Here is a 16,146-nt window from a genome sequence, read left to right as displayed (position 1 = left end):
TTGTAATTTCACCATTACTTTTGTGAGTTTTATTCATTTGGAGAAGTCTTTCACAAATACATAAATAATGAATAAATCTAGAAAATTAACATTTTATTATCTAACATTAATAATTTTTTATAATTAAATTTATTATTTTAATCCTAATTTTTTGAAAGATTTGAAATTTTTTAAAATTAAGATCTAAATTTTAGAAATTAAAATTTAAAATTTAAAAAAGATAAGATTAAAAAAAAATTGACTCCTAATTAAACTTGATAAAAGATTAGCAACATTTTATAAGTTTTTCATTTAGAAAATTCATTTGTCATTGACAACTATGTACATAGACTAACTCCTCAAGTAATAACATTTTAGATTGATGGAATTAGTTCAACCAAAATCAATTATAGCTATATATGCACATACTCTTGGCCATAATAAAAAATCTTAATTACAATGGAAAAGAATGATAATATTAAGGAATATTATGAGTCATTTTATAAATTTTATATTTCTTTATTCTTAAATAAATTTTATTAGGTCTATAAGAATTTTAGTTTAATTGGTCCTTTTGAATAATTAACATGTGCCAATGGTCGTTTATGATAATTTTCTCTTTTTTTTTTTCAGTTGAATATAATTTTCATGTAAATTAAAACAAAAAATGAGAAGGCGTTTTAATTTGGCTAATAAATGGAAGAGTATATTTTCAAATAGTACTAACAATTTTGCGTCAAACTATTTAGTCTTTAAAAAATTTTATATTCAAGGTCTTTAAATTTTATATAATTGATATATATAAGTCTCGTTAGTTAAATTTACTGACCACTAATGACAAAAGTTTATTTTTTTTAAAGATTTTTTTTCATAATTAAAATTTTTAGGTATTAAATTGATAATTAACTCTTTTTATATATGTGATTGTAATCAAATGAGTCTGATGCATTGGATAAATGAACACTAGCAACAATATTGTTTGATAGCAAAAATAAATATAAGACTTGTTATTGGTATTTTTTTTTTCGTGTTTAAGTGAAGTTGAAATTAATAAAAAATTTAATTTAATGGTTCTTGTTTTTAAATAGAAGTTCATAATTTTTTATTTAAAATAAACTGAAATAAGTGTAGATATTATTCATTTTTTACATCTACATCATTGTGCGTTTTTCACTTAGCTTGTCATGCCAAGGCAAACCTACTTGAAGCAAACAGGCTTCCAATTAAAAATTTAGAGCACAATCTAAATGTTTATGTTTAAATTCTTAGGAACTAAATTTGTGTTTATAAAATTTTTGTTGGTCATATAATCGTGTCAGATATGATCTAAAATTATCACGTCAGTTTTTCAATGATAAAAATATACGAAAGAATTAAATTGAGTCATAACTCAAAAATTAAAGAATAAAATATAAATTAAATCCATTAAAAATTTAGGATAATTATCTATCTTAATTTCTGATAATTTTATTAAAAGACTACGATATTTAAAAAAAAAACATTTTCGTCTTTAATAATTAATTTCATAAGATTCGTTTAGTCTTTTTATCAATGATGTAAAATGCTTATATGATATATTAATCATTAATATTTTTTTATTTAATTTTTATAAATAAAAATAATTTAAAAATGCCAACGAATTTTAATTTAAACGGCATAATTTTCTATACTCATATAGAGGTTGTGGTTTCGAATGGTAAAAGAAAAATTTTAAAATGACTAATATTGTATTTAATCAATTATTTTTAATAGATAACCAAAATTCTAATAAATATTTTTTGTCAATTTTAATCAATTTTTAATAGATAAATTAACAATTTAATATATTATATAGATTTATTTTATTAATACAAAAAAATATTAACAAAAAATTAATCAATTTTATAAAAATAAAGTTCAAATTTCGAAAACTAATAAAAATATTCTTTCTATGAAAAATCTCATTATTTTTTAAGATAATTATCAGAAACGTTTAAAATTTTTTATGCAAAAATTTGAAAGTTAAATTGAATCGGATCAAATTTTAGGAGAATTTTGGGTATTAAATCACTGATTATTACGCTAAATTAATTCTTGTTTCGGCGGGTTAAAAAAAAAATCTACTAAAATCTAAAATACCTAAACTGTCCTTGCTCCTCAAAACCATTCGCACCACCGCACTGATGCTAATGTCTCTGCAACATCACACAAAGAGCCTGTACGGCTCTACCCTTCGCCACCAGCCCAACACCTCCGCCGGCGGATCCACCATCTCTGCTCACCGCCGCGCCGCCTACCTTTTCAGGTCCGAAGGACCGCCATCTCCATACATCCTGTGATTTATCGTTAACCCACTCTTCAAGTTAATCCTCCTCTTCCTCTGTCGAATTATTCTCTCATCTTCCTTATTTCTCGTCGATTTCAAAAACCACCTCTTCTCGCCGGTTTTATCTGTTGAACACGATGAATGCTTGATTTCCACTGTCTTCTCTTCTAGCCTGAAACATGGTACTCTTCTTCTTAAAGCTGGCAACTTTATTGTTGTGTTGAGTTGCATACATAAAGTTTACAACTTGCGTCGTTTTTTTCAGGAAAAACCCAGTGGAGGTGCTGATAAGTACAATGTTGAAGCCGCGGAAATTTTGGCAAACGAGGCCCAGGTTTGAAGTCTGCTCTTATTTTTTCTCTTTCCTTAATTCTTTACTCGTTTGTGATGTTTTTACTTTCTCTCTGTTCCTTAGCATTTGCCTATTGCGGAGGCCACACCCATATACGAGCAGCTTCTACTGTTGTTTCCAACATCTGTGAGTGTTCCTGTTCAGTGCTTGTGTGAATTTATTATGTTGTATTCTTTCATGAGTAAGGATCAAAGAACACTGGTGTAAGTTATGAACAGTTAAACTTATATCTTATATATATCATTTATAGAAAATTTCATGATAATCCAATATTGTTTGCTATACCTTTTGTATACTTGAAAATCAACTTAATATGTTCAGTTCAAAATACGCATAAACACAAGTTCTTCAATTATACGTTTGTTGTTATCTGATTTCGGTGAAATTTAGTGTAGATGATCTTCACTATGCTGTAAGTTAACAAGATTTAGTGTTAATAGATCTCTTTTGTGTTGGATTGATAAAATTCGTAATGCATGAGAAGTTACTTCACCAGCACCTTGTATAAGTGGATTACTACTGTCTGTTCTGTGATGAATTACTTCTTTCTCTCTGATATTGTGGTACTGATTGATACCGGATGATGCTTACTTTTGGTGCTTGTGTTACAGGCTAAGTTTTGGAGGCAGTATGTGGAGGCACATATGGCTGTAAATAATGACGAAGCTGTCAAGCAAATTTTCAGTCGGTGTTTGTTGAATTGCCTTCAGATTCCTCTCTGGTATGGTTTTTGTTTAGTGCTCTTGCTGTTTATTAAACTTCCATTCATGTTACTACTTGGTGTAATTTGTGTCAACTTGTCAATATGCTGTTGTGAACCTTTATTGTTTCTAATGTTAGTGTTCTATTCTGTTGGATCCTTCGACCAACAGTGTGTTGCATGGCATTGGATGGGAGGTAGGGCTCTAAATTGCAGTCTGCAAACATTGTGGCAGCAATTGTATTCCCACAAGTTTCTGCAATTATAGTAATTGCTATGTAATTTCCCGTGACTGCAAGCCTAATTTAAAACAGCTTCTGCAATAAACTCATCCCTCCAAGAACTAGTACAGAGTTTCTTGTTGGTAGGTCACTGAGTAGGTTTTGATATGGCTGCTTTAGCTGGTTCAATAGGAGGTTTGTGCAAAAAGATGGGCTACTAGACACACATATGTAGTATACCAATGACATCACAACAATATATATGATATTACAGACAAAAAAATTATTGATAATTGGGATAAAAAGATAAATTAGATCAAATCTGTTTAAAATTTAAAGTTCCCCAATTTGGGGCTAATCGGGGCTTTGAGGGGTTAATAAAATTCTTAAAACTCTTCTCTTCCAAATAATAAAACTTGTGAACAAGATCCACCTTTATAAATAAAAGATGTAGCACAGTCTTAGTTGTTAATACATCAGTTATGTTGTATTCTATGGTGTCTTTTCTATCCTGGGTTACTTCTATTTATTATCTTTACTAGATTGTTTTTGAAGATGGACGAAATATCATACTTTGTGGCTCTCGCGGTAAATGCAAACTGTGTTGTTGTTGTTTGTGTTTTTCTTATCAAATATTTCATCTTGTTCTTATCTTTCTCTTTGCAGGCGCTGTTACATTAGATTCATTAGAAAGGTCAATGACAAGAAGGGCATGGAAGGTCAAGAAGAAACAAGAAAAGCATTTGATTTTATGCTAAATTATGTTGGTAAGTTATTTCCTTCTTCTTTAGACAACAAATTGGAATGTGATTATCTTCTTAGAAGATTCCTTTGTGTTTCTTAAATTAGATTTTTAGAACTTTCTTTCTTCCTATGCAGAAAGACGGTTTTTCATGTTACATGGCTGAATTTATTAGGGACTACATCATTGCTTGTTTTTTTTTTTTAATGATATTCTTGCTCTTTAAAATTTCTCTTCCCAGTTTGCATAGTGGTTTAGTATTCATGGCATGCAATGATGTGTGTCTGTAAGTATATATGAAATTAATGTATGTATTCATTAACAGTTATTTCCGATGATTTGCTAACAGGAGCTGACATAGCATCTGGCCCTGTGTGGATGGAGTATATATCTTTTCTGAAGTCCTTGCCGGTTTGTTTCTTTTATCCTTTGTGTTCTCTGCAGTCCTTGGTACATAATGTACAATTTATTTCCCAGCCTTTATCTATATAAAAAAACCTTATTTCAGGCTATAAATGCTCAAGAAGAATCACATCGGATGACTGCTGTGAGGAAAGTCTATCAGAAAGCTATTGTCACTCCTACCCATCACATCGAACAACTTTGGAAAGATTATGAAAATTTCGAAAATTCTGTTAGCCGTCAGTTGGTAATACATTGGTCTTATATTTGTGGTTAATCTGATAGTGTTCATATTTCGGCTTAGTTTTTTCTTCTGTGGCACTTAATAAGAATTTTATGAAGGCATGGAATTTTATGTTAAGGTGTTTTGCAGGCTAAAGGTCTGATATCTGAATATCAACCAAAATACAATAGTGCCAGAGCAGTTTACAGAGAGCGGAAGAAGTATGTTGATGAAATTGATTGGAATATGCTTGCTGTACCACCAAGTGGATCATGCAAGGTATCTTGTTCTTTGCAAGTTTTGCTTATTGGCATTAGCTATTTCATCCTTTCAGGTCTATGTTATATCTTCTGTATCCAAGTGATGTTGTTTTATCCTCTTTTGACCATTCTTTGTTATTCCAACTAGTCTTTGTACCCATCCAATAGATTGGGTGACCATAATTTTCTTCTCACACTAGTTATTAAATTTTAAAATTAAAAGTAATAAAATCATGACATCAATCTAAACATGAAATGAAAAGATCCAACTGGAAAGACTAAGCTATGTAGCACAGTCACATCATCTGAATTTAAATCTCTTACCAATCACAAGTGAGTCTAAATGAGCACCCTGTTAACATTATTTATAGTTCTATCAATTCTTCCTCGTATATTCTTTAACCTGTTGTTATATTCTTTAGAATTTCCTAAATGTGTGTTGAGTCTGTTGATTAAACATAAAAGAAATAAATAAATAAATAAAAATGAAATAACAATTTAAGATCAGATGGAAGTGGTAACATTCTTGTGTCTGACAGTGCATTCTAGCTTTGGTTAATCAGACAATAAGCTAATTATGGCAAGCATGTGTGTGACAGCTAAGAGAAATAGAAAATATAAAAGAAAATGATAATGCAAACCATAATAATATAATAATGAGAGAAGAATAGTAATTTGGCTAAATGCCGTGAAAATGGGAGGGAAACTGAGACTGTTGCCAGAGCTCTCCTTTTATAGTAAAAAAAAGGTTTGTCTTTCTCTCGTAAGAAAGGATTTAACTGTTGGGTTGCATGGTTTATCCATATAGGACTTGGTTGTTTTTTGTTTCTTTGTGGGGATGTCTAATTCTCTTTTGTACTTTTAGATCTGAATTTGAAAGAGTACTTCTATACTTTTACACATTGTTCATAGAGATTGGGGGGTCCTATCTATGGAGTACTATGTTTTAATTACATGTTGTGACAGGTGGTAATTTGCTTATGACTTCTAACAGGAAGAAATGCAGTGGATCGCATGGAAGAAGCTGTTATCCTTTGAAAAGTGAGAAGCTTGAGTCTACCCATAGGCTTAAGCTTTTGTGGGATAGCTCACTATATGATCTAAATAAATATTAAATTTTAGTACAAAGATAGGACAGTTCTGATTTTTGTGTTGTTAATACTTTTTACCTATTTTATTCATTTTGCATCAGAGGAAATCCACAGAGAATAGATGCTGCATCCTCCAACAAACGAGTTATATTTACTTATGAGCAGGTGTTGAGAACTATACTCCTTTCTTTTCATTTTTCTTTCTTTCTTTCTTTATATATATATATATATATATATATATATATATATATATATATATATTTTGAGAGGAGAGGTTCCCTATAAAGATCACGAGCTTTACACCAAAGACATGCTAGGCGTATCCTTTCCCCTAGAACATGTTTGTTAGAAAATCTGTCATTGAAAGTGCTTGCATTATGCTCCAACCAAATAGTCCAGATAGTGCTACAAAGATTTTGCCTCTTGCAGCCAAAACCTACAAACCTGGTCAATAGAAGCTGATATAGGGTTGCAGGGCACAGCCAACATTCATCAAAGATGCTAAACAATTGTTCCATTAAATCACATCCATCAGGCAACGCATAAAGATGTGAATTGATTCTGAATTTTTATTGAACAAACATAGCCATTGGGAAATGCATAAAATAGATGTCAAGGTTCTGAGTTTTGCCCCACACATACCACACACATTAGGGCAGATAGCCTTATGTGACTTTCAAACCTGCAACATGTCATTGGTATTAATCCTGTTAAGCACAACTGTCCAGAAAGAAGATTTTATTTTAGAGGGAGTTTTGGACTTTCAAATGGGTTTGTAGATGGAAAGAGGTTGCATTGGAGGATTGATTTAGAAATGGGAAGGATTTACACCTAAAACTGCAAGAGGACAAGAGACCATATCCTTTTTAAGGGTTAGAAGACAACGAAAAATCATCGAGACCTAAGTGCAAAAGTTTAGAGGATTCCATATCATTTAGGTTATGAAAGAAGTAGAAGTCCCAAGAGAAAGAAGAACCCTGTGTAGTGTATATGGATCGAATAGGAGAATTATGCAAGAAAATAGATGATAAAGACGAGGAAAGACTAGGTTAAAAAGAGGTATCTCCTATCCAATGGTCTTCCCAAAAGTTGAAACGTGACCCATCCTACCCATCCTACCTTAAAGGAAAGCAAGGGTTTAAAAGTAGTGTAACATTGAGAAATGTACTTCCAAGGGCTAGAATGAGTAGCATGGATAGCAGCATAAGTATCCCAACATTGTTTATAATATTTACCTCTGATAACTTGATGCCATAGAGAGTGAGATGCTAAAGGAAAGCGCCATAGTTTTTTTCCTACCAAAGAACGTTTAGACACAATATTGCCAAGACCCAGTGCTCCTTCCTTTTCAGATGACATCAAATGAAACATGTACCTCTTAAAATGTTCATATCCATGTGGTGATCCCGTCTAATGGGATAAGACATAGTTATTCTTCTTGATGTGTAGATGTCAAAGTAATTACATTGTCATTCTTATTAATATGTTTGTGAAATTTCTTATGCATTGTATTGGTATTCAGTGTCTGATGTATATGTACCATTATCCTGATGTATGGTATGACTATGCTACTTGGCATGCAAAAGGTGGTTCAATAGACACTGCAATCAAAGTATTTCAGAGGTCACTGAAGGCTCTTCCCGGTTTGTAGTATTTTTTGTTCTTTTAATTCTATATAACTGATGTATGTGATAATTGTTGTCCCATGGATTAGCTTGTTACTGGGGATGATATATTGAAGTTATGATAAGGATGCCTTTTCAAATATCCTTTCACAAATTTTTGAGTTATCTCCTAAGTTGAAGATTGATGGTCCAAAAACTGATTTATGTTGCAACATTGTCGTATTGTCAATCCCCCTTTTCTATTGCTTCTTTGGTAATTTATAAAGTTTTGGAGTGACCTTTTGTTTATTTGGGTGTCCCCTTTTAGTGGTACTCGTAGCTTAGATATATGTTATTTTAGGATTTTTTGGTGGAGATCTCTAAGTTCCTTGTAACCTGGAAAAGGGGCTTATTTTTCTTTAGGTGGTTGAACTCCAATAAGCCTCTTTCATACTTTTCTAAATAGCATCCATTTGGAATTCTTATCTTTGTTTTGCCTACCATAATGGTGGCTAATATAAAACATAATGAGGGACTTTGTTTGTTAGGTGGGTTAGTGAGTGTTACTCTCCTGAAAAAGAAGGGGGTTGGGTCTTGGAAATTTGGTGTCTAAAAATATTGTCATGATGGCTAATTGGTTATAGCGTGGATTGATGCACCTAATTGGCTCTCTCTTGTTTAATTGTGTTTTATGATTCATCTTTTTCCTCTCCGAACAGATTCAGAAATGCTACGATATGCTTACGCGGAGTTGGAGGAGTCACGTGGAGCAATTCAGGTACACAATGTTGAATATAGGCTTCAACATTTATTCTTTGTTTTGTATTTAACTCTACATTTGAACTTGTAACAGGCAGCAAAGAAAATCTATGAAAGCATTTTGGGAGATGGTGTAAATGCAACATCGCTTGCACATATTCAAGTATGTGAAATACTTTGTTGACATTTTTGTAGTTTAACTACTTTTTGAATTGCTATAGTTTCATCCAAAATTCAAATAAGCATATTTTGAAATATGAGATGCTTCTAAAAAGATACTCGAAATAGTATATTATAAACCTTGAATAATATATTTATGATCCTATTCTTATATTGTATGCATTTGGAATGAATTTTAGAAATAATTTTGCTTGAAAAATTTAGAAATTCTAATTGTGCAATATGAATGGGTACAAAGTTTGCGTGGGGATTTTACAGGAAATAGTTATTTAATATAGTGTATATGATTTTTGTTTGAGAATTTGCATTAATTCTTTTAAGATCAATCACTTCTGAATTCACTCAAAACCAAGTGTGCATCTAACCTTGTAAAATCATTTGAAGAATTGAGGGTTCACTGATCTTTTTAGATCTTAGTTAAACTAGTACAAATTTATCATAAAAGACTGTGTGTGAGCATTAGCTTGTATTTTGAGTTAGCAAGTGTAAACTTGTGAAAGCTCAGAGATAATAGATAGTTTAACAATTGAATTTTGGTGAAACTACAAGGACTTACCGAGTAATTTTACATAATTTTAGTGCTCCATACATTTTGGTTAAGGATGATTTCCAAGTATGTTCATTATTCCCATCTTTTTATGAATTGAAAATCATTGATCAAATTTTAGAACATTTCCTGCATCAGAATTTCAAGTTTAGATGCTTTGTTCTGCGTCTTATTTGAAAGAACTCTATTCTTGCCCATATGTTTTGTCTACTGTATTTGATGATGGATTCCAAACACATTTCACTGTCATTTAGATTTACTTGTGGAAGTCATATTTGTGCTGAAAAGAATAAAACTCACATTTTATTCTCTGCAATAAGTTCATTTAAGGAAAATGAAGTTATTTTGTGTAGAGCATTATATTCTTTTTGTCTCCCCGCTAGTTATCCTTGCAAAAGAACTGACATCTCTTTAATGGTACAGTTCATTCGTTTTCTACGAAGAACCGAAGGTGTTGAAGCAGCCCGGAAGTACTTTCTGGATGCACGCAAATCTCCAAGTTGCACATATCATGTTTATGTTGCTTATGCTACAATGGCCTTTTGTCTTGACAAAGACCCAAAGGTCCTACCTGTTTCCTTTTATTTATGTCTTTTGCTTTGTGTATTTATAAAGTTAGTAGATTATTATATGTATTGCATACATTCATGTGCTTTACAATAACTATTCTTCTGGATGAATGCCTTCTAGCGAAGAAGATGAGACTCATTAGTTAAAGGCTAAATGATAATATGATTACTTTTCCGGCTTTTCCATGCAGATGGCACATAATGTTTTTGAAGCTGGACTAAAACGCTTTATGCATGAGCCTGTTTACATTCTTGAGTGAGTTATATTCCCTCCTATCATTGAGTCAACCTAATCATAAACAACAATCTAATCATAATGATTAAATCAACCTAAGATCAAATTAAATCAACATACCTGGATATTACATCACTTCAACATATCGTTAGTATGTTCTACTAGCTTGCTCTCTTAATATTTGGATCTTTGTAAACATACATCCACTAATGTTGGTTTATGTGCCTCTTATTGTTATGTCTTTGCTGTCTCTGAATAAAAATTGTACTAGTTCTTTTGATCTTGTACTACCTCTTTTTCCCTGAGTTAGATGATATCTTATTGCCTCACTGGTTTTGCATGTCGTCATTTCTATTAAAAATATTTCCTTTCATATTCAAAATATTATTGACGGAGTATTAAGAATGTTTTCATGATGCTTTAGATATGCTGATTTCTTGACACGTTTGAATGATGACCAAAATATACGAGCTTTATTTGAGAGGGCATTAAGTACACTTAAACCTGAGGAATCGGTTGAGGTAGGCCATTTTTTTTTACTTCCCTGTTTCCTTGTTCTTTGGGAGGGAAAAATGAAAACACATCTTTTAAGTACTTAGTTATATGATCTGGCTTGTGCTCCATTTTGAGAACAGTTGCATGACGACAGATTTTATATCTTTCTTGAACCATTAACCATGCATGTGTACACTAGTATTTGCTTGGACTCTATAGAATAAATCTTCTCATTTGCACTTAATAATTCTGTCACATTTGGGCTCTTTACATCAAATATTTGTTTGAATGCTACTTCTCTTTTATGGGGAAAAAACCATCTTAAAAGTGATTTAGGTTTTTTCCTTTTCCCCCTAAACACAACAACTCCTAATGGAAGTCTAGTGGTTCTGCATTCCACCACATGGCTGTTTCCAACAATTCAAATGGAGAAATTGCGTTAAAACAAGAATTTGTAATGCAGAACATCATTGTATGCCTGTGAACTGATTTAAGTGGAGTGTATAACTTAATTCTATTCATTTTGTAACACATTTCAACTTTTCCTTAAACAGATAAAATTAAAAGGTTTTTATTTGTGTTACCATGAAGGAGTTAGCACCTTGAAAAAATTCTTAAAGAGAAGGCCTTTCCATATTGACGAAAGAAAAACAAATAATTCAAGTTTTTCAATGTAATGAATTTTAAACTTCATGTGGTAAATCTACTATCCTTGATTTTTTTTGTTATATATTGACGAAAGGCTGCATATTGTTTTAGTGATTCTTTGGGCAGGTCTTGAGAACTAATACATTATTTTAGTTTGGTTTGGCATTTCTTTAATATTAAACTTTTGGATTGAAGGCCTTAGCAGAAATCATAGAATAGTAGGATCTTATGAGTTGACATGAACTCATCATTTTTAGGAACTATTGAACATCATTTATGTAAATCTGTGATTCTTTTATTTGAAAAAAAAAATCATTTTTAGAAGGATCTGTTCTAAGCGGTGAAAGTTAAAACCATGGTGAAAGGGTACATGAGTTCAAATGAGGGCCAAAGTCGACAAAAAAGATTGAAATGAATATTTTATTGTGTTCTTGGAAATATTTGTGATGATTTTTCCATAATACTCGGTACTTTTGACCTTGTATTAATTTATGTACTTATTTAGGCGGGTATGTTTAATGTGTTGTTGCTCTTTCGTAGATTTGGAAAAAGTTCACTCAGTTTGAGCAAACTTACGGGGATCTTGCTAGCATGCTGAAGGTAGCAACTTTGTTTCTATGCAGCATTTACCCATTTATCTATAGTTTGCACTGCACCATGGTTTATTTTCTTATTATTATTTTTCTTTCTTTGTTGAATCATTATCATTTGATAAGAAGAGTCTTGATGGAAAATAATAGGATAGTTGAATTTTGGATAATATGTTGTGCGCTTTGCAATTTGCATGGATTAGTATTTAGTGATCAGTTGGCACTGATGGGAAGAGGATGATGGCTAAACTTCTCATACATGGGTGATACGTGCAGATAATTATTTAAGTGCTGTAATGGGTAGAGATTCCATGTCATCATTCTCTTTTGTAATTTAATTTATGGATAACAATGTTATGTGCTACAAACAAGAAATAGTAGGGAAAAACAGGATAAACTTTGATTTTCTTTGACAATATTGGGAAACATCTTGAGTGATGGCAAGAAAATGCATTAAAATGATGTTATTTAATAAAAAGGGCACCCGGTATAAACCGTCTCTTGTTATGGGTTCAGGGAAGGACTACACCCAAAGGACTTAATGTAGGCAATCTAATAAGATGCATTCATCGGTAGTTGATTCCACAGCTTGAACATGTGATTGTTACCTTAAGGTTATATGGAGATATCTCAACCATTAGCTCCAGGGCTCTAAAATAATGTTACTTATAATAAGTTCAATTTTAAAACCTTTTGTTTCTATGAAGTGCAATCTTATAGTTGTTGCATATGAGCATATTGCACTAGTGTGGGTTGCTTGGATCATTTATCCATGTATAATATACAGGTTGAGCAAAGAAGAAAAGAAGCACTTTTTGGAGCAGGTGAAGATGGAACAGCAGCGTCAGAGAGTAATTTGCAAGATGTTGTGTCACGATACAGTTACATGGATCTGTGGCCGTGCACCTCTAATGATCTTGATCATTTATCTCGGCAAGAGGTACATGTTATTTTATGTTTAAGATGAATATTGAACATATTTCTTAGCACCTATGGACTATGGTGTTGTTTTTTCATTGGATTACTTATCCCGTCTTGATGATATTATTTCTGTTATATATACTAACTCAATGTTCATTTTTACCCCTCCAGTGGCTTTCCAAAAGTTTAAATAACAAATTGGAGAAGTCTGCTCTACCTAATGGAATGGCTCGTTTAGGTATTAATATTTATATTCTTTCTTATCTCTTGCTTCCTTAGGATTTCAGCTTGTGGTAAATGTTACTTTGTTAATGCAGATAAAGCATCTACGCAAAGCGTCTCATCTACCTCAACAAAGGTTGTTTATCCTGATACTTCAAAGATGGTAGTATATGATCCGAAGCATAATCCTGGTATTACTCTTTTCTTTATCTAAATAAAAGTCTTTTTAAGAGGTTTTTCATCTTTCTCAAGTAATAAAGAAGGCATGGTAAAACTCATTTGGATAACACTTTCATCATCCAATACTATAGGGACAGTTCTGAAAAGCTTAATCGAAGGAACCATTAGCTCCGTTTTCTTTTCTATACAAGTTATGATTAAGTGATGTGTTATTGTTAAATTTGTAGGGAAGTTGTAAGACATGGAGCATAAGACACTAGAACTACCAGTTTGGAAGAAATGCTTAGAATCAATATGCTTTCATGTAATAGTGACTAGCAGCACTATGTAAATATTACTAAGTAGTAGGAAATAAATGCATTTCATAGTTACAAATATATGATTAATACTCGGCTATTTCAGAGGGCACACATGTTAATCACATGTAGCATTTCTAGCACTTATTATTCTTTCCAGATCCAACTACATCTGGATTTATTTTAATCTTGGAGTTTATCTGATTCACTTTCCAGCAGCAGGTGCTGGAACAAATGCATTTGATGAAATTCTGAAAGCTGCACCCCCTGCTTTGGTTGCATTCTTAGCTAACCTACCTGCTGTTGAGGGTAATTTTCAAAAATACTATACGATGATTACTTATGCATTATTGAGTGTCCTGATTACTTATGCATTATTGAGTGTCCTTTTTATACCCCTTTTTTTTACATGCAATATGGGAATATGGTTACTGGTTCAAGGCGTAGTACAACAATTTAATTATCTTCATGTGACCATAAGGTTACGGGTTCAAGCCCTAGGCTGCCTACATTTACACTCTTTGGATGCGGACATTTCTCCCGACCTTGCCTAATGTTGGATGCTTTCTAATGGGCTTCCTTTTTCGGTTGTTATTGTTGTTGGAAGAACAGGGTAGAAATGTTCAAATTCATGACCACTAGGTCAGAGGCGTTGATACCATGTGGTGCATGTCAATTGCCAGCTCTCCTTAATGATTAGACTGTGTTGGGTTAAAGGATGATGTAATGATTTTTTTGTTTTACATACCTATTTGCGACTACAACTTTTTTTTGAAATTTCCAGGCCCAACGCCAAATGTGGATATTGTGCTCTCAATTTGCTTGCAGAGTGACCAGTTACCAGGACAAAGTGGAAAAGGTGGGAATCCAACACCATTGCAAAGTGGTAAAGCAGGGATTCCAGCACAATTGCCATCTGGTCCTGCTACAAGCGAACTTTCTGGTTCAGGCAAGCCTCACCCAGTTCCAAGTGGCTTATCTTTGAAACCAACCAGTAATCGAAATTATGGGAAGCGGAAAGAATTTGACAGTATGTGCATCATCAATTTCATGCTTTGCATTTTCCATTTTCTGCATGCGCATATTTAAAGAGATAGGATGGTCAATTTAATCACACTTGAGACATCATTTCTTTTATGCTTCTAATTAGGCATTGTTATTACAAATGATTCTTTGTCAAAATTAGGCATGTGGTCATAGTTTCAAACAGTAGAATCAACCATTGATGCTTGCATTAAGTGAGATTGCCTACATTATACCATTTTTATGCAGCTCTTCCATGAACTTTGCGTAATGCAGGATACTTACCCGACATACTTGTGTTTTCGATTTGCCTGCATCAATGTGCCTGTGCTTTGAACTGTTATCCTAATTTTTTTTGCAAGTGCTTACATTTATTGTTAGCTTTCTTCTTTATGCTTTGACATGCTGTGTAACTTTATGTGTAATACCAGCATGACATTTCCCAATTGACTTTTGTTGTTACATAATCTTCAGGACAAGAGGATGATGATACCACGACTGTCCAAAGCCAGCCACTACCTCGAGATGCTTTTCGGATACGACAGTATCAGAAAGCCCGAGCTAGCAGTACTTCACAAACAGGATCGGTTTCATATGGAAGTGCGTTTTCTGGCGATTTATCCGGTAGCACTGGTTGACTCGATATTTTGAACCATGCTTCCCTAGGCCTCTGTAATTTTAATGTCCCCTCATGTAACATTAGCCTCTCTTTTTTATTTCTTTTCTTAATTTTATTTTATTTTTAAATTTATTGTGTACTAATTTAAGTACTAAATGTGCAAGTACATAAACCCTTCTAAGCAGTTGTTGTCCTCTATAGCTTGGTCAGTTCCCTATTATTAAATTGATATACCTAAAGAAAGGACTGTCATGTATTCATGTATCAATTATAATGTTATTTTTGCCACTCTTTTGCTCTTTTCGAAAGATTTTTATGTTAGTATTATGAATGGAGCATGTAAGTTCCATGATAGCATCTGAAGAACACTTTTCAGATAGATTGTGTGTGTAGTTGTGTACTGTGTTGTGTTGTGTTCATACTTCATTACTGCCGCAAGCAACTACTTAAGGAGGATCAAATTTTCTATGGGATAATAATTAAATTAGTTCTTGAAAAATAAGATATTTTTTAAATTCGTTTCTAAAAGATTTTTTCAATCAAATTGGTCATTTAAAGATTATGAATTAATCATATTTGTTTATGGTACTTAACATGTTCAATTGGATGCTGATCATATATGTTTATGAAAATCTATCAATTTAGTTGTTAAGTTATATTAGGAATATGAAGTCCTTGAAGGCAAATATAATTAATTTGTAATCTTTGAAGGATCAATTTGATTGAAAAATTCTTTTAAGGATGAATTTGAAGAATATTTCATTTTTTAGCAATTAATTTGACTATTAACCCAATTTTCTATCGTGAATAACATATTACTATTTAAACTAGAATGAGACTCGTGCGATGTGCGGGACGGTAAACTTCTTCATGTTTAGAGATTTTTTATATTTGTTAAATTGAATAATTAAATAAATGAATTAATTTTTGAGAGACTTATTAGTTATGAAATACCCATAAATCAGCTGTGCGAATTCTTCAGT

At 32.3% G+C, this 16,146-nt stretch overlaps 1 protein-coding gene across 6 annotated transcripts; it reads left to right on the top strand.

Annotated features, from left to right (window-relative positions):
• Window positions 1-2,095: 2,095 nt before the first annotated feature.
• Window positions 2,096-15,451, top strand: LOC112716803 (cleavage stimulation factor subunit 77). 6 transcript variants are annotated; one of them, XR_011866962.1, is made up of 24 exons: window positions 2,111-2,466; window positions 2,550-2,618; window positions 2,700-2,762; window positions 3,248-3,357; window positions 4,224-4,324; window positions 4,649-4,710; window positions 4,808-4,948; window positions 5,075-5,203; window positions 6,179-6,225; window positions 6,377-6,440; window positions 7,798-7,918; window positions 8,599-8,657; window positions 8,733-8,801; window positions 9,789-9,929; window positions 10,126-10,190; window positions 10,594-10,690; window positions 11,853-11,912; window positions 12,690-12,842; window positions 12,995-13,061; window positions 13,141-13,236; window positions 13,741-13,830; window positions 14,134-14,244; window positions 14,350-14,551; window positions 15,019-15,451. XR_011866962.1 is itself a non-coding variant. In XM_025768803.3 (23 exons), exons 1-23 carry the CDS (start codon window positions 2,464-2,466, stop codon window positions 15,180-15,182), a joined length of 2,220 nt encoding a protein of 739 aa, XP_025624588.1. In that variant the 5' UTR covers window positions 2,096-2,463; the 3' UTR covers window positions 15,183-15,451. The 6 variants fall into 6 exon arrangements, 2 of the variants coding, with proteins under 2 accessions (XP_025624588.1, XP_025624589.1); XR_011866960.1 differs by having other exon boundaries at window positions 13,738-13,830; XM_025768803.3 differs by lacking the exon at window positions 14,134-14,244 and having other exon boundaries at window positions 2,096-2,466; window positions 13,738-13,830; window positions 14,306-14,551.
• Window positions 15,452-16,146: the final 695 nt, after the last annotated feature.

Source organism: Arachis hypogaea, chromosome 10 (assembly GCF_003086295.3).
Source record: "Arachis hypogaea cultivar Tifrunner chromosome 10, arahy.Tifrunner.gnm2.J5K5, whole genome shotgun sequence".
Taxonomy (NCBI): Eukaryota; Viridiplantae; Streptophyta; class Magnoliopsida; order Fabales; family Fabaceae; genus Arachis; species Arachis hypogaea.
The sequence above is the reverse complement of the archived record's forward strand: the minus strand, read 5'-3'. Positions and strand labels throughout refer to the sequence as shown.